This window comes from Ictidomys tridecemlineatus, chromosome 4 (genome assembly GCF_052094955.1).
Source record: "Ictidomys tridecemlineatus isolate mIctTri1 chromosome 4, mIctTri1.hap1, whole genome shotgun sequence".
Lineage (NCBI taxonomy): Eukaryota > Metazoa > Chordata > Mammalia > Rodentia > Sciuridae > Ictidomys > Ictidomys tridecemlineatus.
Genome location: NC_135480.1, coordinates 18,865,373 through 18,893,034, shown reverse-complemented (window position 1 = coordinate 18,893,034; position 27,662 = coordinate 18,865,373). Strand labels below are relative to the sequence as shown.

General features: G+C 38.6%; 1 protein-coding gene across 3 annotated transcripts in view; it reads left to right on the top strand.

The window, feature by feature from the left end:
- The window catches only part of Ptprj (protein tyrosine phosphatase receptor type J), a 180,847-nt gene that overhangs the window by 105,946 nt on the left and 47,239 nt on the right, over positions 1–27,662 (top strand). For 2 of the 3 annotated variants that reach the window (XM_078046007.1, XM_078046009.1), the window contains exons 2-7: positions 2,216–2,234; positions 3,298–3,501; positions 9,275–9,538; positions 13,590–13,853; positions 17,917–18,180; positions 23,806–24,069. In XM_078046007.1, coding sequence (XP_077902133.1) covers positions 2,216–2,234; positions 3,298–3,501; positions 9,275–9,538; positions 13,590–13,853; positions 17,917–18,180; positions 23,806–24,069 — 1,279 coding nt within the window. The remainder of the gene's footprint in view (positions 1–2,215; positions 2,235–3,297; positions 3,502–9,274; positions 9,539–13,589; positions 13,854–17,916; positions 18,181–23,805; positions 24,070–27,662) is intronic. The other variant, XM_078046008.1, reaches the window with a different exon arrangement.

The following is a 27,662-nucleotide window of genomic DNA, read 5'->3' as shown; positions in this document are numbered from 1 at the left end:
GTTAGTGAAGTACCCCCTGTGCCAGGTGTCTTGCCCATGGTGTCTTTCCCAGGGCCTTTTTACCCAGAGACTGGAGGTCTGGCTGATGACCCAGATCCTGGCTCTGCCTCTCTCCCGGTGCTCTGTGGTCCTGGACAAGGACATGGTGGCATTACTTTTTTAGAGGGTGGAGGTTAAAAAGGGACACACAGATATCATCTTTTGAAACTAACTTATAAGTTATCCCAAACTCTTAGAGTGTTTCTGTGCACTTGGGAGGCACATGGCTAGTGGCTAAGCCCAGGGGTTCTGGAGTTGCGTGCCTGGGTTCAGATCCAGGCCCTTCACCTCCCCAGCTCATTAGTGACCTGTGCCGCCTTCCAGGTTGTTTGCAGGACGAGACTGGTTTTGGGAAGCACTTAAAACAGGGCCCAGCCTGGGAAACAGGTTGAGAATACAGATTCAAAGCTGTGATTTTAATCTCCCGTAAACCTGCCTTTTCCTCCAAGATGTGGTCCTTGCGCTCCTAACGGTAGAACTCACAGCCCTTGGACGTGTTGTCCCGTGTAGTGGTCATCAGCCTCTGACTTAGGGGCCAGATCATCGGAACACACAGACACCGTCAGATGGCACCAGCCCCCAGCTGCGTTCAGCCACCATCCTCCCTGCGACACACAGGCTGTCTGCTGTAGCTCTGGCCCTTGAGTGGCGTGCTTGGCCCACTCAGGTGCTTGAGAATCGCTTGTTAGACAACCATCCGTGTTTCTCCTGAATCACTTGTTTTTGGGCACGTCGCGTTTCCCTTACTTTCCAGGAAACAGCTTGCGGGCGGGACCGAGATCCGTGAAGATTTTAGGTGATACTTAGATGGATAGGTTCCAGGAGAGAGGATGGCACATGCCGAAGAGATGCCACTGGGAGGGGCTGGGACGTGCCCTCCCAGGGTGTTGAGGTTTTGTGGTCTCACATTTTCGAACTCCTGGGCAGAATTCGTTTACCGCCCTGTGCTGCCTGCCTGGCCACTGACTCCCTGCCCGTCTCAGACCATGTGGACTGGTGTGTTGCCTGGACTGAAGGGCGGGGCGGGGGCCCGAGGTGAGCGTTGCATTGAGGGCTTACTGGCTGACGTGGAGGGGTGGGGGTGGGAAGTTTGAGAATGGGGGAACATTGCGGCAGGCTTCCCTGCCTGTTGGGCTCATTCTTTCTTTTCAGTGGCATTCACTGAGGGCCTACTGTGTGCAACATAGTCTTTGCTCTCATGAGGCATGCATTGTATTTGGGGGAGATGGGATATGCGGGGGATAAGGGGCATTGATTTCCATGGCTGACTGGGAGAACTTGGTGAAGAGGGGACAGTTTTGGCCATGCCATGAGAAGGAAGGTCTGGGGCAGAAAGCTTCAGGAGGGATAAATACCTAAGGGGGAAACCAGCTTCAACAACGTGAGGGGCACTGAGACCAGAGGGGCTGGGCGGGCTGTGATTGAAGGGTGGAATTTTATTCTCAGTGTGGTGGGAAGTTAGTGGACTCCCACCACTCCCCACTACTTTTGATTATTTTCTTCTTCCTGAGCATCATCCTTTGAACAATCCAGCTCACCAAAAAGATATGTTTATGAAACAATGGGACATACCGCCTTGAATTATTTTAGGCTTTAAAAGGACAGAGAAATAATTTATGGATCACAACGAATATCCTTGAGGACCCCCCTCCAACCTGCTGAGGATCTGGAGATGGCGGATTCATTCCACCCAAAGCTGGTCGTCCTATGATTAAAAAAAAATATGTTACTGCCACCTACTGATAGAAGATGAATTTTTGTACAATGAAAACCCCCAACCCAGTGGATTTCTCCTGCTACATCTGGCTTTGCATGTTGCACTTGTGACCTGGAAATCATTCTGGGGAAGGGGTGCACCAGTCTGGTCCTGACAGCCCCAGTTCATCAAAAAAGGGCAGGAGAGAGGTGCTGGCCTGGGAGCTGCTCCAGTGCTGTCCGTGGGAAAAACACTGCGTAGCCAACAGCTGCCCAGTTAATCTTTGTAGTTAACCATTGATTTCTCTGAGTCCCTATATTTAATGTCCCAAGACACCTGAGCCCTGGCCAGCAAGCCTTAGCTTAATGCACGTACCACTCCACCCCCCATTATTAAATCCTCAACTGCTCTATTTCTGATTTGCATTTTCCATGTCTGAATGAATCTGCTGACTTCTGTTTTTTTTTTTTTCTGTTACAGATTGTGTGCGCAGGTGATGGTGAGTACCATTTTCCTCTGTTCTTGTATTGTTCGCTACTGCCCCCTAGTGAACACAGAGCAACATTAACGGCAACTGTGAAAAATCACAGAATTTTAAATACCCTTAGGTTCAATCCCTGATATTAAAACAAAACAAACTTAACTATTATATCTAGTTTTGTTTTAGGATAATTTGTTAAAGCCCTGTAACTTTCCAAATTTTCTTTAGAAGAAGTGGGGTGAGGATGGAATCAGCAAATAAAAGGAAAAAAATTTCAAATAATCCTGCAGTCCTGATTATTTATAAAAAAATTATATTGTATAAAATATAAAAATTTATATTTTCTAAGTTGGATGCTGTGTACCTCTAGTCCCAGCCACTTGGGAGGCTGGGACAGGAGGATTACTTGAGCTGAGAGGTTTAAGACTAGGTTGGGCAACATAGTGAAACCCTGTCTTTTAAGAAAAATGTATACTGTGTGACTTTTTTTTCCCCCCAATACCGAGGGGTGATTTAACTTATTAGAAATTATAACATAGTATTTTTATGTTTTATGTGCTGTTATTCCATAGGTATTTTCTTTTGGTGCTACCTTGCTATGTTAAAAAAAAAAAAAAGCCATATACTAGGATAACCTTTGGAAAATCTAGGGGTATGTGACAAAGGAAGCAGGGGGGATGTATTTTGCGGGTCAACAGCAGGCTCTACTGCAACTCTGTCAACAGAGGTCCTGGGAGGCTTAGTAACACAGTCATCATAAGGCAGGCAGCAGCGGCCAGGGGTCTACCCCAGAGTGTTTCTGGGGGCAACTGATGGAACCTAGTGGCTCTAGTTTCCTGGGAATGGCTTTGTACAGTGTAAGCACACAGCATCTGCCCCCGTGTGGCCAAGTGCCTGCTCCATGGTGAGAAACATGAGTGTCTGTGGATTGGTGCTGTAGCTGATGGGCCAGAGAGCAGCTGACGAGAGCTCAGATGTCCTAGTGAACTTTTCCATCTCAGTGTCGTTATTTTGTGAGAGTTTCTCACCCTTGTTTTCGAGGTGCAGATTCTTCATCTAATCATTCTCTGTTTTCCCACAGCCCCTGGTTCAGTTTCCACAACTGGCTTACCCTTGAGCAGCAATGACTCACAGTCCTCTAGGATTCCTACTGGGCAGGAAAATACTGGAGAATTTAAGAGTGAGGACACCACCAGCCAAAGTATTACCATTGGTAACTTGTCCCCTGGAACCAGTTATCCGAATGGGACTGAAGGGACATCCAAAACAGTTGACAGTAGAACTGGTAAGCAAGTGGGTGGTACTTTTCGTCAGTGATGCTTCTTAAAGGAAACTTGTAAGATCTGTATATATCATATTTTCTAAATATTTTCTTTTAATCATCTAAAAGACTTGAAATTTCTCTTTATGAAAGTGCGTATTCATAATATAAAATGCATCTCAGCAAAAAGATATCGTATGAACCATCAATCAGAAACAATCACTGATGAATTATGATGTTATTTTATAATTTTAAGACATGTGTATATATTTTTTTCTGCTAGTCAGTTTATTATGAATATTATTCTTCAATATAAATATTTTTACAGCATACTTTTTTTTGGGGGGGCGGTTGCTGGGGATTGAACTCAGGGGCATGCAACCACTGAGCCACCACCCTAGCCCTATTTATATTTTATTTAGAGACATGGTCTCAATGATTATTTAGGGCCTTGCTTTTGCTGAGGCTGGTTTTGAACTTGCAATCCTCGTGCCTCAGCCTCCCAAGCCACTGGGATTACAGGAGTGGGCCAAGGTGCCTGAATATAGCATACTTTTAACACCTTCCTGCCGGTCTGTTGTCGGAATCATAGTTGGTAAATGATAATGACCCATGGTCCAAAACAGGTCCACTTTGCGTTTTTGTATGTTTTATATGTATGTTTTACTGGGACACAGTCCTGCTAATTTGTTTCTGTACTCTCTGTGTCTGCTTTCCTGTTAGAATTGAGGAGGCATAACAGGGAATTTATGGGATGGAAAGCCTGAAGTATTTGTTCTCTGGTGCAGGGAGCCACCCTGGATGAACACGCCTTTAAGTCCTGATGCCCTGGGGTCCTGAACAATTATTGCTTTCCTTCTGCAGTAACTTGGGCTTACCCCAGCTCGGATGACAAGGTGTGGCTCCAGGTGTAGGTGTCACTTGCTGGGGTTGAGTTACACTCACCTGTTCCTTTGTAATCCTACCCCTTCTGCCTTTTTTGGATAGAATGTTCTAAGAAACAGCATTCCCCCCAATAAAAGCCCACTTCCAAACGTGATCTCACTCCTGTCAGTCTCCTGTGGCCTTCTCTTACACCACTTTGGGGAGCCTGAGGCCAGAGATGGGGAAGCCGTCCTGAAGCTCATATAAAGGCATTTTGTGTCTGTGTGGTATTGTGCATCACCACACGTAATGGATGGGAGTGGCACTCTGGCATTCATAGAAGAAGCTTTCTGACTTCTGGGGTAGATCATTGGCTCTTAACATAATGGTTCAAAGGAATCTAGGGTTCCCCCTTTTTTTTCAGGGCTTCATGAAGTATTATAATACTAACATGTTATTTGGCTTTCCTGCCCTTCATTCTTTATTGGGAACACAATGGAGTTTCCCAGATGTTGTAAGGAAAGGGAAGACATTGTCATTCCGATGGCGAATAGAATGTATGCTTGTATATATTTTTTAAAAATTTTTTAAAATAGTAGATGGACACAATACCTTTATTTTATTTATTTTTATGTGGTGCTGGTGATTGAACCCAGTGCTTCACATGTGCAAGGCAAGTGCTCTACAGCTGAGCCACGAGCCCAGATCCTGCTTCTGTATTTTTATGTTTAAAAAATTTCCTATTTATTTGTACTATAGTATGAATAAATATAACCTATGTAAGCAGAAATTCTCTGAGATCCTTAATTTTAAAAAAGGTATATAGGTCCTTAATCCAAAAAAGTGTAAGAATTGCTGGTCTGCAGGTTTTCTAAGTTGTATAACTAGTTATCTAATAATGTTGAATAGGTAGATTATTTTCATACTTTTTCCATAAATAGCATTGTGATGCAATAATTTTGTTAGTTCAATAAGGCTATAAGGTATTGATAAAATTATACTACAAAAACAGTTTAAACAAACTACTGAATTGTTCCTAGGTCAAGATAGGGAAATTTTAGGAGTTCCTAGAGAGATTATGTTCATCAGTGGTGTTTTAAAAATTGGTCTCAGTTCAGGGACACCCTCAAGTGCTTCAGCGGCTACAGTGGCGCTGGTTTTTGGGAACATAGCAGATGGTCCTTGCAGACAAAAACCAGTCTACAAAGACTAGAATTATCCCTGTCTTTCAAATGCATAGACATTAATGTCTAGTCACAAGGACTAAGAATAATGAGAAAGGCCATGATATCACCAGAGATACAATAACAAGTGCTATTAACTGGATAAAAAGAGATAGAGATGTATGTTTGAATTCTGAGGAATTCAAAATAATTCCTCTAGGGAAGCCCAGTGAACTTCAGAAGACGACAGAGATGGAATTCAAAGAAGTGAGTATACTAATAAGTGACCAGAAATGGGAACTGTAACAGAGAGGTTGAAGTAGTACAGACAAAATCAAACAGAAATCCTGGAGCTGAAAAATACAGTGACTGAAAGGACTAGTGCCATAGAGAGCACCATCAGCAGAGCTGATAAAGCTGAAGAAAGAATCTAGGAACTTGTATATTGTGAAAATATACAGTGGGAGGAGAAAGAAAAGTTATGAAGAATGCTTTTGGGATTTATGGGATAGCACCCAAAGAGCAAGTGTTCAAGTCATTGGCATTCATGAGGGAGAAGATGAATACAAAGAGTATGGGATGGGATTGTGGCTCAGTGATACAGTGCTTGCATGGCTTGTGTGAGGCACAGGGTTCAATTCTGATCACCACATATAAATAAATAAATTAAAAATAAAGGTCCATTGACAACTAAAAAATATTAAAAAAATAAAAATTATTTAAATAAATGATAGCATAAAACTTTCCAAACCTGGAAAAAGATATAAATATCAAGGTATAAGAAGAAAAATCTCCATTCATATCAAATCATAATAAAGCTACCCTTACACATAATTAATCCATCAAATATAAAAGGTAAAGACAGGATCTTGAAATGTTAAAAGAAAAGAAGCGAATAATAAATCATGTAGTTATAATATGACCAGGAACAGATTTCTCAGCAGAAACTTTACAGTCCATGAACAAGTGGAATGATAGGTTAAAAGTGCCAAAGTTTACAAAAAAAAAAAACTGTACTTGAGACCAAGTTGACCTAACAGATGTGTATAGAACGTTCCCTCTAGTAGCTGCAGAATATACATTTTTGTGAGTTGCATATGGGACATTATCTGGCATAGATCATATGGGAGGTTACTAAAGAAGTCTTAAGAATATAAGAATACTGAAATGATCTCAGGCATCGTTTCTAACCATCACAATATAAAAGTAGACATTAGTAACAAGAATTTTGGAAACTATGGTGTGGGGCTATAGCTCAGTGGCAGAGCGCTTGCCTAGCATGTATGAGGCACTGAGTTTGATCCTCAGTATCACATAAAACATAAATAAAATAAAGGCATTCTGTCTATGTAGAACTACAAAAAAAAAGAACTTTGGAAGTGTATGGAAACAAAACATTCTCTTGTACATTCAGAGGTTCAATAAAAATATTAAAAGGGAAATTAAAAAATTACTGAGGAAAATGACAGTGGAAATATCACATGCCCAAACCTATGGGATATGGCAAGAAGAGTTCTACGAGGAAGGTTTATGCATCAAATAGCTATATCAAAATGAAGAAAGATCTTAACAAGTGTTGCACCTAAGGAACAAGAAAATTAAGAAATACTGAGCCCAGAATTAGTAGAAGAAAGGAAATAATAAAGACCAGAGAAAGAAAGAAAAAAGAAACAAACTAAAAATATAATTAAATAATCAACAAAAGGAAGAGTTTGTTTTTTGAGAAGACAAAATTGACAAATTTTTAGCTACAGTAAAAAAAAAAAGACTGTGAACTCACTAAATATCAGAAATGAAGGAGACATTACAACTGACACTACAGACATGCAAAACATAATAAGAGACATGATGAACCATTATGTGCCAATAGGTTGGATAAAGCAGAGGCTATGTGTAAATTCCTTGACAAAAAAAAATCAACCAAGATTGAAGTGTGAAGAGAGAAAATCTAAACAGATCACCAGTGAATAAGGAAACTGAATCAGTGACAAAACATTTCCCATTCAAAGAAAGGCCCAGGACCTGATGGCTTCAATGTGGAATTCTATTAATTATTCAAAAAAGAAATAATATCAATTTATCTGAATTTTTTTTCCCAAAACAATCAAAGAGGAGAGAATATTTTCAAAAGTGTTTTTACGAGGACAGCATTCAATCTGATACAGAAACCAGACAAGGACAGCAACAGCAACAAGAAGCCTTCGAGCCAGGATTCCTAGGGAACCCAGGTGCAGAAAACCTTAACCGAATGCTGAAAGCTGGATTCAAGAGTAGAGTTAAAAGACCATTCAACTGTGAAAAGTGGGATTCATTCCATCGAGGCAAGGATGGTGAAGTGGTGTCTGCCAGTCAGTTACCCTGATATCTCACATGAACAGGCTGAAGGATGATAGCAAATGTAGGAAAGAGAGTTTGAAACAAACAAACAAGAAACCCATTTCTTTCTTTTCTGAACTATTGAAACTTATGAATCTGTTTCGCAAACCTTACCAGATTCCCCTTTATGAGTGAAGGAAATTTCTTTCTCCATGAAAATGGTGCCCTAGCACAGTGTGGGGGAGACGACTGGTCCCCAAAGAGGGTGCTGCTGTTCTTGCTCCCTCTGCCCCTGCAGCTGTTCTTGTTTTATCATGATCCTCGTCACCATCATCATCTGATTGTAAAGGGCAGCACCCCAGTGGTCATCTGCCAAAACGGCTTCTCTGACACTGGCATGTGTTGCTTTAGAAAGAGGAAACTTCATGTCATGAAACTTTTTGAATCGTCGTCCCTGAGATAATTCCTGCTCGTTCCATTTTTTTCTTCTCTTTATCACCTCACCTGCCCTTATTCACTGATTGGATAAATATTCTCACCTCCTATAGCCAGATGACGTGACTTCTCCATGCTCATGCCAAGATGGTGTCACTTGGAAAGTCTCTGCTCATTTGGGGTCAGTTAGAAGCTCCTTGAGAATAAAGGCCACATCATCTGTATTTTACTCGGTTTATGGTTGTTACTCCTTAATGTTAATAACCATGACAGGTTTTGTTAATTTATGATTCTGTACATCTGCAATTTTATAGACGGTGAAAGTAATGTTGGGTAGATGAGATGACGTTGAGCAAATTAGAAGGCTAGTGACTAGCAGGAGGGCGTCTTAGATCAGAGTTCTAAATGTCCAAGTCTGGTGTCTTGCTCCTCATGTTATGGTGGCCAGTAGTAATCATTATCATTTGATGGTGTGTTAGACCTGTCAACAGGGGAACCAGAGAGTGAGTGTTTCAAGGGACAGATTGCAGGTGACACTGCTAACAAGTGGAGCAGGTCTTTAAGTTCAGATTGGGATTCCAAGAGCTACTCGTACGTGAGAGCTTTCTTGTGATGGGAAGGTTTGGCAAAATGGTTACCACATGCTTGTGCATCCTATACAATCTCTCTAAATGCAGAGTGTCCTGAGAATTGGGAGAGAGACTCCTTTGCCTCTTACAGCTCTTTTTGTATCCGCTTCGAGACATAGATAACCGTGAGTTCAAGTCACAGACAACAAGGCCAACCTCTATGAGTTTTGCCTCATTTAATAGGCTCTGTTTGACGGACACATGCTCATACAGGTGCATATGTGTGTTTAAATGCCTTTTGTTGCCGGAAAGTGTAAGGGGCAAATGAAGAGAAATGAAAATGACATTGTAAGATTTGCTTTTGAACAGCAGACACAGCAGACCTGACACTTACATGTATTTTTCGAACGTATTCTTTTTTCTTTGTCCTTGAAAACAACCTATAAACAGCACCCAGTCCTGTGTTTGGCATTGATGCTGTTTCCATCAGTCCAACCAGCGTGGTCCTGACCTGGAAAAACAATGACAGAGATGCTTCTGAGTACACGTATGCAGTAAAGAATGAGAGGGACAACGCCTGGAGGATGATTGTAACAAATAAAACAGAGTGTACCATCACAGGCTTAAGTCCAGGAACTTCCTATGAATTCTCCATCACTCCAGGAATAGCCAATGAGACATGGGGAAGTCCCACGTCCAAAACTGTCACAACAGGTGAGCTCTGTGGCTCCCAGGGGTGATGACGGACTGTTTCTTCTCATTCTGTCTCCTGGAACCTTGTCCATTCAGGTTACCAGTTGTGATAAGATGGGTGTGCATTTGCTAGAGGAGGAGAACAGCGTGTGTGTCGTGTAAAGCCCAGGAGTTCAGCTTGCCAGACCCTTCAGTATTAAGCTTCTACGTGTTTTGGGGAGTTTTAACTATTTCCACCTGTTTTGTTTTCAAAATTTCTTTTGCTGTTATTAGTTCATGCCTACTGTTTTGCCAAGACTTAAGTAGCGGAGACTGCTTTAGAAGTATGCTTTGATGATATCAGTAATTATTAGCTTTTAAAGATGTTATTTATTTATTTATTGTGTTCTAATTTGTTATATGAGATAGTAGAATGCACTTTTGACCCATCATACATAAGCGGTTTATAATTTCCCATTCTTCAGGTTGGACATGATGTAGAATCACACTGGTTGTGTAGTCATGTATGTACATAAGGTAATAATGCCGGATCCTTTCTACTATCCTCACTTCCCTCTCCCCTCCCTTCACTCTCCTCTACCTAATGTAAGGTAAGTCTATTCTTCCCCAGTGCCCCACCCTTAATGTGCATTAGCATCTGCATATGAGAGAAAACCTTTGGCCTTTGAGTTTTTGGGGTTGGCTTATTTTGCTTAGCATGATATTCTTTAGTTCCATTCATTTACCCGCAAATGATGGAATTTTGTATCTTCAGGAAATCAATGCTGTTTTTGTATTCCCAGGAGTTTCTTTTGTGTGGGAGAGTTTTGTATGCATTGTAGAAAAACATGTGTGTTTCAAATGACAGAAGAGCCTGATTTCATTTAGACTTTAGATAATATTAGGCAGTTTAGATTATGACGTAGCTTGGACATCAGTACCCTAAGTCTCTTGTTATAGCTGGAAGTTTAGCTCTTTTCCTTTTTTTTTTGAAGCTGAAAGTAACCCGCCCCCAATTAAAAAGTATTTGACAAATGAGCAGGTTTTTTTTTTTTTTTTTGGTCCAGGTAAGAAGGGAGAAAAGGATCTTTGTTTGTTTTCTGGATGTTGAGGCTGGAGTGTGACTCATTGGCTGGTGAAGTGTTTGGAAACCCAGCCTTTGGGTTACACAACTTGATATTATTCTGTCTGGACATGTAATAGGCAAATATCAAACCAGTGGCCTTCAGAATTTTTTTTTAATAATTCTCTTTCAGTTGTAGTTGGACACAATACGTTTGTTTATTTTTATGTGGTGCTGGGATTGAACCCAGGGCCTTTCTTATGCTAGGCGCGTGCTCTATCACTGATCCACTACCCTAGCCACACATAATTTTTTTTTTTAAAGCTAGGAAATTATTTCATTAAAGAAAATCTTTTCCAGAAACCCAATTCGTTAAAACAAAAGAAAACTAGAGAAAGGAGCCACAAGGATGAGTGTCTCAGGTATCTTCACAAAAGTATTCTGGAGATCCCTAGAACCCTGATTTCAAAGAAGGTAAATAGGTCCTTAATTGAAAAAAGTATAAGAACTGCTGGTCTGCAGGTTTTGTAAGTTATATAACTAGTTACCTCATAACGTGGACTAGGTCGATTATTTTCATTGTGATGCAATAATTTTGTTAGTTCTGTAAGGCTATTTGGTATTGATAAAATGCTTGTTCGAAAGCAGTTTAACAAACTCCTGAATTGTTCCTAGAGCAATTAGGGAAATTTTAGGAGTTCCTAGGGGATTATGTTCATCAGTGATGTTTTAAAAATTGGTGTCAGTCTCAGGAGACCCCCAAGAGCTTCAGTGGCCACAGTGGTGCTGGTTTTTGGGAACATAGCAGATGGTCCTTGCAGACAAAACCAGTCTACAAAGACTGAAATGATCCCTATGTTTCAAATGCATACAGATTAATGTCTACTCATGAGGACTGAGAATAACGAGAAATGCCATGATATCACCGAGATATAAAAACAAGTGCTATTAACTGGATAAAAAGAGATAGAGATGTATGTTTGAATTCTGAGGAATTCAAAATAACTCCTCTAGGGAAGCCCAGTGAACTTCAGAAGATGACAGAGATAGAATTCAAAGAAGAGAGTATAGTAATAAGTGACCAGAAATGGGAACTGTAACAGAGAGGTTGAAATAGTACAGACAAAATCAAACAGAAATCCTGGAGCTGAAAAGTACAGTGACTGAAAGGACCAGTGCCATAGAGAGCACCATCAGCAGAGCTGATAAAGCTGAAGAAAGAATCTAGGAACTTGTATACTGTGAAAATATACAGTGGGAGGAGAGAGAAAGAAGAGCTATGAAGAATGCTTTCGGGTATTATGGGATAGCACCCAAAGAGCGAGTGTTCGAGTCATTGGCATGCAAGAGGGAGAAGAAGAATACAAAAGAGTATGGGCTGGGATTGTGGCTCAGTGATAGAGTTCCTGCATGGCTTGTGTGAGGCACTGGGTTCAATTCTGAGCACCACATATAAATAAATAAATTAAATATAAAGGTCCATTGACAACTAAAAATTATTCAAAAAATAAAAAAATTTAGTAATCTTATTTAAATAAATGATAGCATAAAACTTTCCAAACCTGGAAAAAAGATATAAATATCAAGGTATAAGAAGAAAAATCTCTATTCCTATCGAATCCTAAGAAAGCTACCCCTACACATAATTAATCCATCAAATATAAAAGGTAAAGACAGGATCTTGAAATCTTAAAAGAAGCATATAATATATCATGTTTTTATAATATGACCAGGAGCAGATTTCTCAGCAGAAACGTTACAGTCCATGAGCGAGTGGAATGATAGATTAAAAGTGCCAAAGTTTAAAAAAAACCTGAACTGTACTTGAAATCAAGTTGACCTAACGGATGTGTATAGAACATTCCCTCTAGTAGCTGCAGAATATACATTTTTCTCAGTTGCATATGGGACATTATCTGGCATAGATCATATGGGAGGTTACTAAAGAAGTCTTAAGAATATAAGAATACTGAAACGATCTCAGGCATCATTTGTAACCATCACAACATAAAAGTAGACATTAGTAACAAGAATTTTGGAAACTATGGGGTGGGGCTGTAGCTCAGTGGCAGAGCGCTTGCCTAGCATGTATGAGGCACTGAGTTTGATCCTCAGGATTACATAAAAAATAAATAATATAAAGGCATTCTGTCTATGTAGAAATAAGACACAAACACACACAAAAACACACACAAAAAGAATTTTGGAAATTAGAAGTGTATGGAAACTAAACATTATTGTCTTGTACAATCAGAGGTTCCATAAAAATATTAAAAGGGAAAGAAAAAGTTAGTGAGAAAAATGAAAATGGAAACACTGCATGCCCAAACCTAATGGATATGGCTAGAAGAGTTCTAAAATGGAGGTTTATGCATCAAATAACTGTATCAAAAAAGAAGAAAGATCTTAGCCCGTTGTTTCACCTACGGAACCAGAAAAATAAGAAAATACTGTGCCCAGAGTTAGTAGAGGAAAGAAAATAATAAAGATCAGAAAGGAAAAAGAAAAAGAAAAAAAAACAGAAACTAGAAATATAATTCAAAAATCAACAAAAGGAAAAACTGGTTTTTGAAAAGAGAAACAAAATTGACAAAATAACTCCTATGGCAGAGCTCAGTGAACTTCAGAAGAGGACAGAGAAAGAATTCAAAGAAGTGAGTATAGTAACAAGTGACCAGAAAAGTGACTAGAGAAAAAAAGGCTGTGAACTCAGTAAATATCAGATATGAAGGAGACATTACAACTGACACTACAGACATGCAAAGCATAATAAGAGACATCATGAGCCATTATGTGCCAACAGGTGGATAACGCAGAAGATATGAATAAACCCCTCGACACAAAAATATACAGGTGCATATTTGTATTTAAATGCCCCTTTGTTGCAGGAAAGTGTAAGGGGCAAATGAAGAGAAATGAAACTGACATTGTAAGATTTGCTTTTGTACAGCGGACACAGCAGACCTGACACTGACATGTATTTTCGAACGTATTTTCTTTTCTTTGTCTTTGAAAACAACCTATAAACAGCACCAAGTCCTGTTTTTGGCATTGATGCTGTTTCCATCAGTCCAACCAGCGTGGTCCTGACCTGGAAAAACAATGACAGAGATGCTTCTGAGTACACCTATGCAGTAAAGAATGAGAGGGACAACGCCTGGAGGATGATTGTAACAAATAAAACAGAGCGTACCATCACAGGCTTAAGTCCAGGAACTTCCTATGAATTCTCCATCACTCCAGGAATAGCCAATGAGACGTGGGGAAGTCCCACGTCCAAAACTGTCACAACAGGTGAGCTCTGTGGCTCCCAGGGGTGATGACAGACTGTTTCTTCTCATTCTGTCTCCTGGAACCTTGTCCATTCAGGTTGCCAGTTGTGATAAGATGGGTGTGCATTGGCTAGAGGAGGAGAACAGCATGTGTGTCCTGTCAAGCCCAGGAGTTCAGCTGGCCAGACCCTTCAGTATTAAGCTTCTGTGTGTTTTGGGGAGTTTTAACTATTTCCACCTGTTTTGTTTTCAAAATTTCTTTTGCTGTTATTGGTTCATGCCTACTGTTTTGCCAAGGCTTAAGGAGCGGAGACTGCTTTAGAAGTATGCTTTGATGATATCAGTAATTATTAGCTTTTAAAGATGTTATTTATTTATTTATTATGTTCTAATTTGTTATATGAGACAGTAGAATGCACTTTTGACCCATCATACATAAGTGGAGTATAATTTCCCATTCTTCAGGTTGGACATGATGTAGAATCACACTGGTTGTGTAGTCATAGATGTACATAAGGTAATAGTACCGGATCCTTTCTACTATCCTCGCTTCCCTCTCCCCTCCCTTCACTCTCCTCTACCTAATGTAAGGTAAGTCTATTCTTCCCAAGTGGCCCACCCTTAATGTGCATTAGCATCTGCATATGAGAGAAAACCTTTGGCCTTTGAGTTTTTGGGGGTGGCTTATTTTGCTTAGCATGATATTCTCCAGTTCCATTTGTTTACCCGCAAATGATGGAATTTTGTATCTTCAGGAAATCAATGCTGTTTTTGTATTCCCAGGAGTTCCTTTTGTGTGGGAGAGTTTGGTATGCATTGTAGAAAAACATGTTTGTTTCAAATGACAGAAGAGCTTGATGACATTTAGACTTTAGATAATATTAGGCAGTTTAGATGATGGTGTAGCTTGGACATCAGTACCCTAAGTCTCTTGTTATAGCTGGAAGTTTAGGTCTTTTCCTTTTTTTTTTTTATTAAGCTGAAAGTAACCCCGCCCCCAATTAAAAAGTATTTTAGAAATGAGCAGGTTTTTTTTTTTTTTTTTAGTTTATTTTTTGTCCAGGTAAGAAGGGAGAACAGGATCTTTGTTTGTTTTCTGGATGTTGAGGCTGGAGTGTGACTCATTGGCTGGTGAAGTGTTTGGAAACCCGGCCTTTGTGTTACACAGCTTGATATTATTCTATCTGGACATGTAATAGGCAAATATCAGACCAGTGGCTTTCAGCATTTTTTTTTTAATATATTTTTTTTAATTGTAGTTGAACACAATACGTTTGTTTATTTTTATGTGGTGCTGGGATTGAACCCAGGGCCTTTCCTATGCTAGGCGTGTGCTCTATCACTGAGCCACAACCCTAGCCACGCATTTTTTTTTTTTGTATGTTAAAGGTAGGAAATTATTTCATTAAAGAAAATCTTTTTTAGAAACCCAATTCATTAAAACAAAAGAAAACAAATGAAATGAGCCATAGGGATGTGTGTCTCATGTATGTTCACAAAAGTATTCTGGAGCTCCCTAGATTCCTGATTTTAAAGAATGTAAATAGGTCCTTAATCCAGAGAAGTATAAGAACTGCTGATCTGCAGGTTTTGTAAGTTATATAACTAGTTACCTCATAACGTGGACTAGGTCGATTATTTTCATTGTGATGCAATAATTTTGTTAGTTCTGTAAGGCTATTTGGTATTGATAAAATGCTTGTTTGAAAGCAGTTTAAACAAACTACTGAATTGTTCCTAGGGCAATTAGGGAAATTTTAGGAGTTCCTAGGGAGATTATGTTCATAGTGGTGTTTTAAAAATTGGTGTCAGTCTCAGGAGACCCCTAAGAGCTTCAGTGGCCACAGTGGTGCTGGTTTTTGGGAACATAGCAGATGGTCCTTGCAGACAAAACCAGTCTACAAAGACTGGAATGATCCCTATGTTTCACATGCATACACATTAATGTCTACTCATGAGGACTAAGAATAACGAGAAAGGCCATGATATCACCGAGATACCAAAACAAGTGCTATTAACTGGATAAAAAGATATAGAGATGTATGTTTGAATTCTGAGGAATTCAAAATAACTCCTCTAGGGAAGCCCAGTGAACTTCAGAAGATGACAGAGATAGAATTCAAAGAAGAGAGTATAGTAATAAGTGACCAGAAATGGGAACTGTAACAGAGAGGTTGAAATAGTACAGACAAAATCAAACAGAAATCCTGGAGCTGAAAAGTACAGTGACTGAAAGGACCAGTGCCATAGAGAGCACCATCAGCAGAGCTGATAAAGCTGAAGAAAGAATCTAGGAACTTGTATATTGTGAAAATATGCAGTGGGAGGAGAGAGAAAGAAGAGCTATGCAGAATGCTTTCGGGTTTTATGGGATAGCACCCAAAGAGCGAGTGTTCGAGTCATTGGCATGCAAGAGGGAGAAGAAGAATACAAAAGAGTATGGGCTGGGATTGTGGCTCAGTGATAGAGTTCCTGCATGGCTTGTGTGAGGCACTGGGTTCTGAGCACCACAAATAAATAAATAAATAAATAAATTAAATATGAAGGTTCATTGAAAACTAAAAATCATTCAAAAAATAAAAAAATTAAGTAATCTTATTTAAATAAATGATAGCATAAAACTTTCCAAACCTGGAAAAAGATATAAATATCAAGGTATAAGAAGAAAAATCTCTATTCCTATCGAATCCTAAGAAAGCTACCCCTACACATAATTAATCCATCAAATATAAAAGGTAAAGACAGGATCTTGAAATCTTAAAAGAAGCATATAATATATCATGTAGTTATAATATGACCAGGAGCAGATTTCTCAGCAGAAACGTTACAGTCCATGAGCGAGTGGAATGATAGATTAAAAGTGCCAAAGTTTACAAAAAGACCTGAACTGTACTTGAGACCAAGTTGACCTAACGGATGTGTATAGAACATTCCCTCTAGTAGCTGTAGAATATACATTTTTCTCAGTTGCATATGGGACATTATCTGGCATAGATCATATGGGAGGTTACTAAAGAAGTCTTAAGAATATACGAATACTGAAATGATCTCGGGCATCGTTTCTAACCATCACAATATAAAAGTAGACATTAGTAACAAGAATTTTGGAAGCTATGGGGTGGGGCTGTAGCTCAGTGGCAGAGCGCTTGCCTAGCATGTGTGAGGCACTGAGTTTGATCCTCAGCATCACATAAAAAATAAACAAATAAAATAAAGGCATTCTGTCTATGTAGCAATACCACACAAACACACACAAAAACACACACAAAAAGAACTTTGGAAATTAGAAGTGTATGGAAACTAAACATTATTCTCTTGTACAATCAGAGGTTCCATAAAAATATTAAAATGACAAAAATTAAAATGGAAACACTGCATGCCCAAACCTAATGGATATGGCTAGAAGAGTTCTGAAATGGAGGTTTATGCATCAAATAACTATATCAAAAAAGAAGAAAGATCTTAGCCCGGTGTTTCACCTAAGGAACCAGAAAAATAAGAAAATACTGAGCGCAGAGTTAGTAGAGGAAAGAAAGTAATAAAGATCAGAGAAAGGAAAAAGAAAAAGAAAAAAACAGAAACTAGAAATTAATTCAAAAATCAACAAAAGGAAAAACTTGTTTCTGAAAAGAGAAACAAAATTGACAAAATAACTCCTATGGCGGAGCTCAGTGAACTTCAGAAGAGAACAGAGAAAGAATTCAAAGAAGTGAGTATAGTAACAAGTGACCAGAAAAGTGACTAGAGAAAAAAAGGCTGTGAACTCAGTAAATATCAGATATGAAGGAGACATTACAACTGACACTACAGACATGCAAAGCATAATAAGAGACATCATGAGCCATTATGTGCCAACAGGTGGAAAATGCAGAAGATATGAATAAACCCCTCGACACAAAAATATACAGGTGCATATTTGTATTTAAATGCCCTTTGTTGCAGGAAAGTGTAAGGGGCAAATGAAGAGAAATGAAACTGACATTGTAAGATTTGCTTTTGTACAGCGGACACAGCAGACCTGACACTGACATGTATTTTTCGAACGTATTTTCTTTTCTTTGTCCTTGAAAACAACCTATAAACAGCACCCAGTCCTGTTTTTGGCATTGATGCTGTTTTTATCAGTCCAACCAGCGTGGTCCTGACCTGGAAAAACAGTGACATAGATGCTTCTGAGTACACGTATGCAGTAAAGAATGAGAGGGACAACGCCTGGAGGATGATTGTAACAAATAAAACAGAGTGTACCATCACAGGCTTAAGTCCAGGAACTTCCTATGAATTCTCCATCACTCCAGGAATAGCCAATGAGACGTGGGGAAGTCCCACATCCAAAACTGTCACAACAGGTGAGCTCTGTGGCTCCCAGGGGTGATGACGGACTGTTTCTTCTCATTCTGTCTCCTGGAACCTTGTCCATTCAGGTTACCAGATGTGATAAGATGGGTGTGCATTGGCTAGAGGAGGAGAACAGCATGTGTGTTGTGTCAAGCCCAGGAGTTCAGCTGACCAGACCCTTTAGTATTAAGCTTCTGTGTGTTTTGGGGAATTTTAAGTATTTCCACGTGTTTTGTTTTCAAAATTTCTTTTGCTATTATTGGTTCATGCCTACTGTTTTGCCAAGGCTTAAGGAGCGGAGACTGCTTTAGAAGTATGCTTTGATGATATCAGTAATTATTAGCTTTTAAAGATGTTATTTATTTATTTATTATGTTCTAATTTGTTATATGAGACAGTAGAATGCACTTTTGACCCATCATACATAAGTGGAGTATAATTTCCCATTCTTCAGGTTGGACATGATGTAGAATCACACTGGTTGTGTAGTCATAGATGTACATAAGGTAATAATGCCGGATCCTTTCTACTATCCTTTTTTCCCTCTCCCCTCCCTTCACTCTCCTCTACCTAATGTAAGGTAAGTCTATTCTTCCCAAGTGCCCCACCCTTAATGTGCATTAGCATCTGCAATACGAGAAAACCTTTGGCCTTTGAGTTTTTGGGGTTGGCTTATTTTGCTTAGCATGGTATTCTCCAGTTCCATTCGTTTACCCGCAAATGATGGAATTTTGTATCTTCAGGAAATCAATGCTGTTTTTGTATTCCCAGGAGTTCCTTTTATGTGGGAGAGTTTGGTATGCATTGTAGAAAAACATGTGTGTTTCAAATGACAGAAGGGCCTGATGACATTTAGACTTTAGATAATATTAGGCAGTTTAGATTATGGCGTAGTTTGGATATCAGTACCCTAAGTCTCTTGTTATAGCTGGAAGTGTAGGCTTTTAATTTTTTTTTCTAAGGTGAAAGTAACCAAAAAAAAATAGTAAAAAGTATTTGACAAATGAGCAGTTTTTTTTTTTTTTTTTTTGGAAATAAAGGAGAACAGGATCTTTTTTGGTTTTCTGGATGTTGAGGCTGGTGTGTGATTCATTGGCTGGTGAAGTGTTTAGAAACCCAGCCTTTGGGTTACACAACTTGAAATTATCCTATCTGGATATGTCATAGGCAAATATCAAACCAGTGGCCTTCAGTATTTTTTTTAATATTTCTTTTTTAGTTGTAGTTGGACACAATACATTTGTTTATTTTTATGTGGTGCTGGGATTGAACCCAGGGCCTTTTTTATGCTAGCCGCGTGCACTATCACTGAGCCACCACCCTAGCCACACATATATTTTGTTTTAAAGCCAGGAAATTATTTCATTAAAGAAAATCTTTTCCAGAAACCCAATGCGTTAAAACAAAAGAAAACTAGAGAAAGGAGCCACAAGGATGAGTGTCTCATGTATCTTCACAAAAGTATTCTGGAGCTTTCTAGATCCCTGATTTTAAAGAAGGTAAATAGGTCCTTCATTTAAAAAAGTGTAAGAACTGGTAGTCTGCAGGTGTTGTATGTTACATAACTAGTACTAATAATGTTGAATATGTAGATTATTTGTATTGTGATGCAATAATTTTGTTAGTTCTGTAAGGCTATTTGGTATTGATAAAATTCTTGTTCTAAAGCTGTTGAAAGAAACTACTGAAATGTTCCTCTGGCAATTAGGGAAATTATAGGAGTTCCTAGGGATATTATGTTGATCAGAGGTGTTTTAAAAATTGATCTCAGTGTTATGAGACCCCCAAGTGCTTCAGTGGCCACAGTGGTGCTGGTTTTTGGGAACAAAGTAGATGGTCCTTGCAGACAAAACCAGTCTATAAAGTCTGGAATGATCTCTCTCTCTCAACTGCATAGACATTAATGTCTAGTCAGGAGGACTAAGAATAATGAGAAAGGCCTTGATATCACCAGAGATACAATAACAAATGCTATTAACTTGTTAAAAAGAGATAGAGATGTATGTTTGAGTTCTGAGGAATTCAACATAACTTCTCTAGGGAAGCCCAGTGAACTTCAGAAGATGACAGAGATAGAATTCAAAGAAGTGAGTATAGTAATAAGTGACCAGAAATGGGAACTGTAACAGAGAGGTTGAAATAGTACAGACAAAATCAAACAGAAATCCTGGAGCTGAAAAGTACAGTGACTGAAAGGACCAGTGCCATAGAGAGCACCATCAGCAGAGCTGATATAGCTGAAGAAAGAATCTAGGAACTTGTATATTGTGAAAATATACAGTGGGAGGAGAGAGAAAGAAAAGATATGAAGGATGCTTTCGGAATTTATGGGGTAGCACCCAAAGAGCAAGTGTTCAAGTAGTTGGCATTCAAGAGGGAGAAGAAGAATACAAAGAGTATGGGCTGGGATTGTGGCTCAGTGATAGAGTTCCTGCATGGCTTGTGTGAGGCACTGGGTTCAATTCTGAGCACCACATATAAATAAATGAATTAAAAAACAAAGGTCCATTGACAATTAAAAAAAATTAAAAAAAATAAAAAATTTGGAAAGCTTATTTAAAGATATGATCGCATAAAACTTTCCCAACCTGGAAAAAGATATAAATATCAAGGTATAAGAAGAAAAATCTCTATTTATATTAAAAATCTTTAATAAAGCTACCCCTATACATAATTAATCCTTCAAATATAAAAAGCAAAGACAGGATCTTGAAATCTTAAAAGAAAAGAAGCAAATAATATATCATGTATTTATAATATAACCAGCAGCAGATTTTTCAGCAGAAACTTTACAATCCATGAGCAAGTGGAATGATAGACTAAAAGTGCCAAAGTTTAATAAAAGACCTGAATTGTACTTGAGACCATGTTGACCTAACAGATGTGTATAGAATGTTCCCTCGAGTAGCTGCGGAATATACATTTTTCTCGGTTGTATATGGGACATTATATGTCATAGATTATATGGGAGTTTATTAATCAAGTCTTAACAATATACGAATACTGAAATTATCTCAGGCATCTTTTCTAACCATCAGAATATCAAAGTAGACTTTAGTAATGAGAGTTTTGGAAACTATGTTGGTTGGGCTGTAGCTCAGTGGCAGAGCACTTTTCTAGCATGCATGAGGCACTGAGTTTGATCCTCAGCATCACATAAAAAATAAAGAAATAAAATAAAGGTATTTTATCTATGTAGATATACCACACAGACACACACAAAGTACTTTGGAAACTTTAGAAGTATATGGAAACTAAACATTATTCTCTTGCACAATCAGAGGTTCAATAAAAATATTAAAAGTGAAAGTCAAGAATTACTGAGGAAAATGACAGTGGAAATATCACATGCCCAAACCTATGGGTTATGGCAAGAAGAGTTCTAAAATGGAGGTTTATGCATCAAATAACTATATCAAAATGAAGAAAGATCTTAACAAGTCTTGCACACAAGGAACAAGAAAAATAAGAAATACTGAGCTCAGAATTAGTAGAGGAAAGGAAATAATAAAGACCAGAGAAAGAAAAAAAAAAAGATACCAACTAGAAATATAACTAAAAAATCAACGAAAGGAAAAGTTTGTTTTTTGAAAAGACAAAATTGACAAATTTTTAGCTACAGTAAAAAAAAAAAGAGTGTGAATTCACTAAATATCAGAAAGAAAGGAGACATTACAACTGATACTACAGACATGGAACGCATAATAAGAATTATGATGAACCATTATGTGCCAATAGGTTGGATAAAGCAGAAGATATGAATAAATTCCTTGACACAAAAATCAACCAAGATTGAAGTGTGAAGAGAGAAAATCTAAACACATCATAAGTGAATAAGGAAACTGAATCAATGATAAAATATTTCCCATTCAAAGAAAGGCCCAGGACCTGATGGCTTCACTGTGGAATTCTATTAATTATTCAAAAAAGAACTAATATCAATTTATCTAAATTTTTTTCCCAAAACAATCAAAGAGAAGAGAATATTTTCAAAAGTGTTTTTACGAGGACAGCATTCAACCTGATACAGAAACCACACAAGGACAGCAACAGCAACAAGAAGATTTCGAGCCAGGATTCCCAGTGAACCCAGGTGCAGAAATTATTAACCAAATGCTGGAAGGTGGATTCAAGAGTAGAGTTAAAAGACCATTCAACTCTGAAAAGTGGGATTCATTCCAGGGAGGAACGGGTGGTGCAGTGGTGCCTGCAAGTCAGTTACCCTGATATCTCACATGAACAGGCTGAAGGATGATAGTAAATGTAGGAAAGAGAGTTTGAAACAAACAAACAAGAAACCCATTTCTTTCTTTTCTGAACTATTGAAACTTATGAATCTGTTTCCCAGACCTTCCCAGACTCCCCTTTATGAGTGAAGGAAATTTCTTTCTCCATGAAAATGGTGCCCTAGCACAGTGTGGGGGAGACGACCGGCCCCCAAAGAGGGTGCTGCTGTTCTTGCTCCCTCCACCCCTGCAGCTGTTCTTGTTTTATCATGATCCTCGTCACCATCATCATCTGATTGTAAAGGGCAGCACCCCAGTGGTCATCTGCCAAAACTGCTTCTCGGACACTGGCATTTGTTGCTTTAGAAAGAGGAAACTTCATGTCATGAAACTTTTTGAATCGTGGTCCCTGAGACGATTCCTGCTCGTTCCATTTTTCCTTTTTCACTGATTGGATAAATATTCTCACCTCCTATGAGCCAGATGAGGTGCCTTCTCCATGCTCATGCCAAGATGGTGTCACTTGGAAAGTCCCTGCTCATTTGGGGTCAGTGAGAAGCTCCTTGAGGGTAAGGGCCACATCATCTGTGTTTTATGTGGTTTCTGGTCGTTACTCTTTAATGTTGAATATCATTAAGATGCACACATGTAATGATGTTAATAACCATGACGGCTTCTGGTAGTTTATGATTCTGTACATCTGCAATTTTATACATGGTGAAAGTGATGTTGGGTAGATGAGATGACTTTGGGCAAATTACAAGGTTAGTGACTAGCAGGATGGCGTCTTAGCCCAGAGTTCTAAATGTCCAAGTGTGGTGTCTTGTTCCTCATGTTATGGTGGCCAGTAGTAATCATTTGCATTTGATGGTGTGTTAGGCCTGTCAACAGGGGCACCAGAGAGTGAGTGTTTCAAGGGACAGATTGCAGGTGACACAGCTAACAAGTGGAGCAGGTCTTTAAGTTCAGATTGGGATTCCAAAGCTGCTCTTATGTCTGAGCTTCTTTGTGATGTCAAGGTTTGGCAAAAATGGTTACCACATGCTTCTGCATCCTATGCCATCTCTCTACATGCAGAGTTTCCTGGGAGAGAGACTCATTTTCCCTCGTAAATCTCTTTTTTGTATCCGTAGCTAGACAGAGTTAACCCTGAGTTCAAGTCACAGACAACAAGGTCAAAATGAGTTTTGCCACATTCTGAAGCCTCTGTTTGAGGGACACATGCTCATACAGGTGCATATATGTGTTTAAATGCCTTTTGTTGCAGGAAAGTCTAAGGGGCAAATGAAAAGAAATGAAACTGTCATTATAAGATTTGCTTTTGTATAGTAGACACAGCAGACCTGACACTTTCATGTATTTTTCTAATGTATTTTTTTTTCTATTTTCTTGAAAATGACCTATAAACAGCACCCAGTCCTGTGTTTGGCATTGATGCTGTTTCCATCAGTCCAACCAGCGTGGTCCTGACCTGGAAAAACAATGACAGAGATGCTTCTGAGTACACGTATGCAGTAAAGAATGAGAGGGACAACGCCTGGAGGATGATTGTAACAAATAAAACAGAGTGTACCATCACAGGCTTAAGTCCAGGAACTTCCTATGAATTCTCCATCACTCCAGGAATAGCCAATGAGACGTGGGGAAGTCCCACGTCCACAACTGTCACAACAGGTGAGCTCTGTGGCTCCCAGGGGTGATGACGGACTGTTTCTTCTCATTCTGTCTCCCAGAACCGTGTTCATTCAGGTTGCCAGTTGTGATAAGATGGGTGTGCATTTGCTAGAGGAGGAGAACAGCGTGTGTGTTGTGTCAAGCCCAGGAGTTCAGCTGGCCGGGCCCTTCAGTTTTAAGCTTCTGTGTATTTTGGGGAGTTTTAACTATTTCCACTTGTTTTGTAAATTTCTTTTGCTATTATTGGTTCATGCCTACTGTTTTGCCAAGACTTAAGGAGTGGAGACTGCTTTAGAAGTATGCTTTGATGATATCAGTAATTATTAGCTTTTAAAGATGTTATTTATTTATTTATTTATTTATTATGTTCTAATTCGTTATATGAGACAGTAGAATGCACTTTTGACCCATCATACATAAATGGAGTATAATTTCCCATTCTTCAGGTTGGACATGATGTAGAATCACACTGGTTGTGTAGTCATAGATGTACATAAGGTAATAATGCCGGATCCTTTCTACTATCCTCGCTTCCCTCTCCCCTCCCTTCACTCTCCTCTACCTAATGTAAGGTAAGTCTATTCTTCCCCAGTGCCCCACCCTTAATGTGCATTAGCATCTGCATATGAGAGAAAACCTTTGGCCTTTGAGTTTTTGGGGTTGGCTTAGTTTGCTTAGCATGATATTCTCCAGTTTTATCCATTCTCCTGCAAAATTTTCGTCCCTTTGTATTTTTCGGAAATCAGTGCTGTGTTTCTATTCCCAGGAGTTTCTTTTGTGTGGGAGAGTTTTGTATGCATTGTAGAAAACATGTGTGTTTCAAATGAGAGAAGAGCCTGATGACACTCAGACTTTAAATAATTTTAAGCAGTTTTTGTGATTGTGTCGTTGGATATTGGTACCCTAATTCTCCTGTTATAGCTGGAAGTTTAGCTCTTTTCTTTTTTTTTTTAAGCTGAAAGTACCCCCCAAAGTTAAAAAGTTATTTGACAAATGAACCCCCCCTTTCCCCCCACTTCCCAGGTAAGAAGGGAAAAACAGACCCTTTGTTGGTTTTCTTGTTATTGAGGCTGGTGTGTGATTTCATTGGGTGGTGAAGGCCATGGAAACCTGGCCTTTGGGTTTCATAACTTGAAGTCAGCTCTATCTAGTATAGTATCCTATCTGGACATGTAATAGGCAAGTATCAAACCAGTGGCCTTCAGCATTTTTTGTTTTTTAAAGCTAGGAAATTATTTCATTATACAAATCTTGCCCAGAAACCCAATGTGTTAAAACAAAACAAAACTGGAGAAAGTAGCCACAGGGATGAGTGTGTATCTCCACAAAAATATTTTGGAGCTCCCTAGATTCCTGATTTTGAAGAGGGTAAATAGGTCCTTAATCCAAAAAAGTATAAGAACTGCTGGTCTGCAGGTTTTGTAAGCTGTATAACTAGTTACCTCATAATGTGGAATAGGTCGATTATTTTCATTGTGATGCAATAATTTTGTTAGTTCTATGAGGCTTTTTGGTATTGATAAAGTTATTCTTCGAAAACAGTTTAAACAAACTACCGAATTGTTCCTAGGGCAAGATAAGGAAATTTTAGGTGTTCCTAAGGAGATTATGTCATCAGTGGTGTTTTAAAATTGGTCTCAGTCTGAGGACACCTCAAGTGCTTCAGTGGCCACAGTGGTGCTGGGCATCGGGAACATAGCAGCTGGTCCTTGCAGACAAAACCAGTCTTCAAAGACTGGAATGATCCCTATATTTCAAATGCATTGATATTAATGTCTAGTGACAAGAACTAAGAATAATGAGAAAGGCCACGATATCACCAGAGATACAGTTGCTAGCAACTGGACAAAAAGAGATAGAGATGCATGTTTGAATTCTGAAGAATTCAAAATAACTCCTGGGGAAGCCCAGCAAACTTCAGAAGATGACAGACAAAGAATTCAAAGAAGTGAGTATGGTAGTAAGTGACCAGAAATGGGAACTGTACACAAAGGTTGAACTAGTATAGACAAAATCAAACAGAAATCCTGGAGCTGAAAAATACAGTGAGTGAAAGGACCAGTGCCTTAGACAGCACTATTAGCAGAGCTGACAAAGCTGAAGAAAGGATCTAGGAATTTGAGGAGAACTTATTTGAAAATATACAGTGGGAGGAGAGAGAAAGAGAAAAGTTATGAAGAATCCTTTCGGGATTTATGGAATGGCATTTAAAGAGCAAGTGTTCAAGTCATTGGAATTCAAGAGGGAGAAGAAGAATACAAAAAAGTATGAGCTGAGGTTTTGACTCAGTGGTAGAGTGCCTACATGGCTTGTGTGAAGCACTGGGTTCTATTCTGAGCACCACATATAAATGAGTAAAAAAAATAAAAGTCCATTTACAACTAAAAAATATTTTAAAATATACAAAAATTTAGAAAGCTTATTTAAATAAACGATAGCATAAAACTTTCCAAACCTGGAAAAAGATATAAATATCAAGGTATAAGAAGTAGAAAAATCTCCTTTCATATCGAATCCTAATAAAGCTACCTCTACAAATTATAAATATTCCATCAAATATCAAAGGCAAAAACATTATCTTGAAATCTTAAAAGAAAAGAAGCAAATAATATATCATGTAGTTACAATATGACCAGGAGCAGATTTCTCAGCAGAAACTTTACAGTCCATGAGTGAGTGGAATGATAGATTAAAAGTGCCAAAGTTTAAAAAAAGACCTGAATTGTACTTGAGACCAAGTTGACCTAACAGATGTGTATAGAACGTTTCCTCTAGTAGCTTCAGAATATTCATTTTTCTCAGTTGCATATGGGACATTATCTGGCATAGATCATATGGGAGGTCACAAAACAAGTCTTAACGATATAAGAATACTGAAGTTATCTCATTTATCTTTTGTAACAATCCAATATACTAGTAGACATTAATAACAAGAACTTTGGAAACTAAGGATGGGGCTGTAGCTCAGTGGCAGAGCAGTTGCGTAGCATGCATAAGGCAGTGAGTTTGATCCTCAGTATTACATAAAAAAATAAACAAATAAAACAAAGGTCCATGTAGAACTACAAAAAAAAAAAAAAGAACTTTGGAAACTTTAAAAGTGTTTGGAAAGTAAACATTATTCTCTTGTACAATCAGAGGTTTAATAAAAATATTAAGAGGGAAACTAAAAAATTACTGAGAAAAATGACAGTGGCAACATCACATGCCCAAACCTATGGGATATGGCAAGAAGAGTTCTACGAGGGAGGTTTATGCATCAAATAACTATATTGAAAAAGAAGAAAGATCTTAACCCCGTGTTGCACCTAAGGAACTAGAAAAATAAGAAAATACTGAGCCCAAAATTAGTGGAGGAAAGGAAATAATAAAGATCAAAGAAAGAAAGGAAAAAAAACCACAACAACCCAGAAACTAGAAATATAATACAAAAATCAAAAAAGGAAGAACTTGTTTTTTGAAAAGACAAACAAAATTGACAAAATAACTCCTCTAGGGAAGCCCAGTAAACTTCAGAAGATGACAGAGAAAGAATTCAGAGAAGTGAATATAGTAATAATTGACCAGAAATGTGACTAGAGAAAAAAAACTGA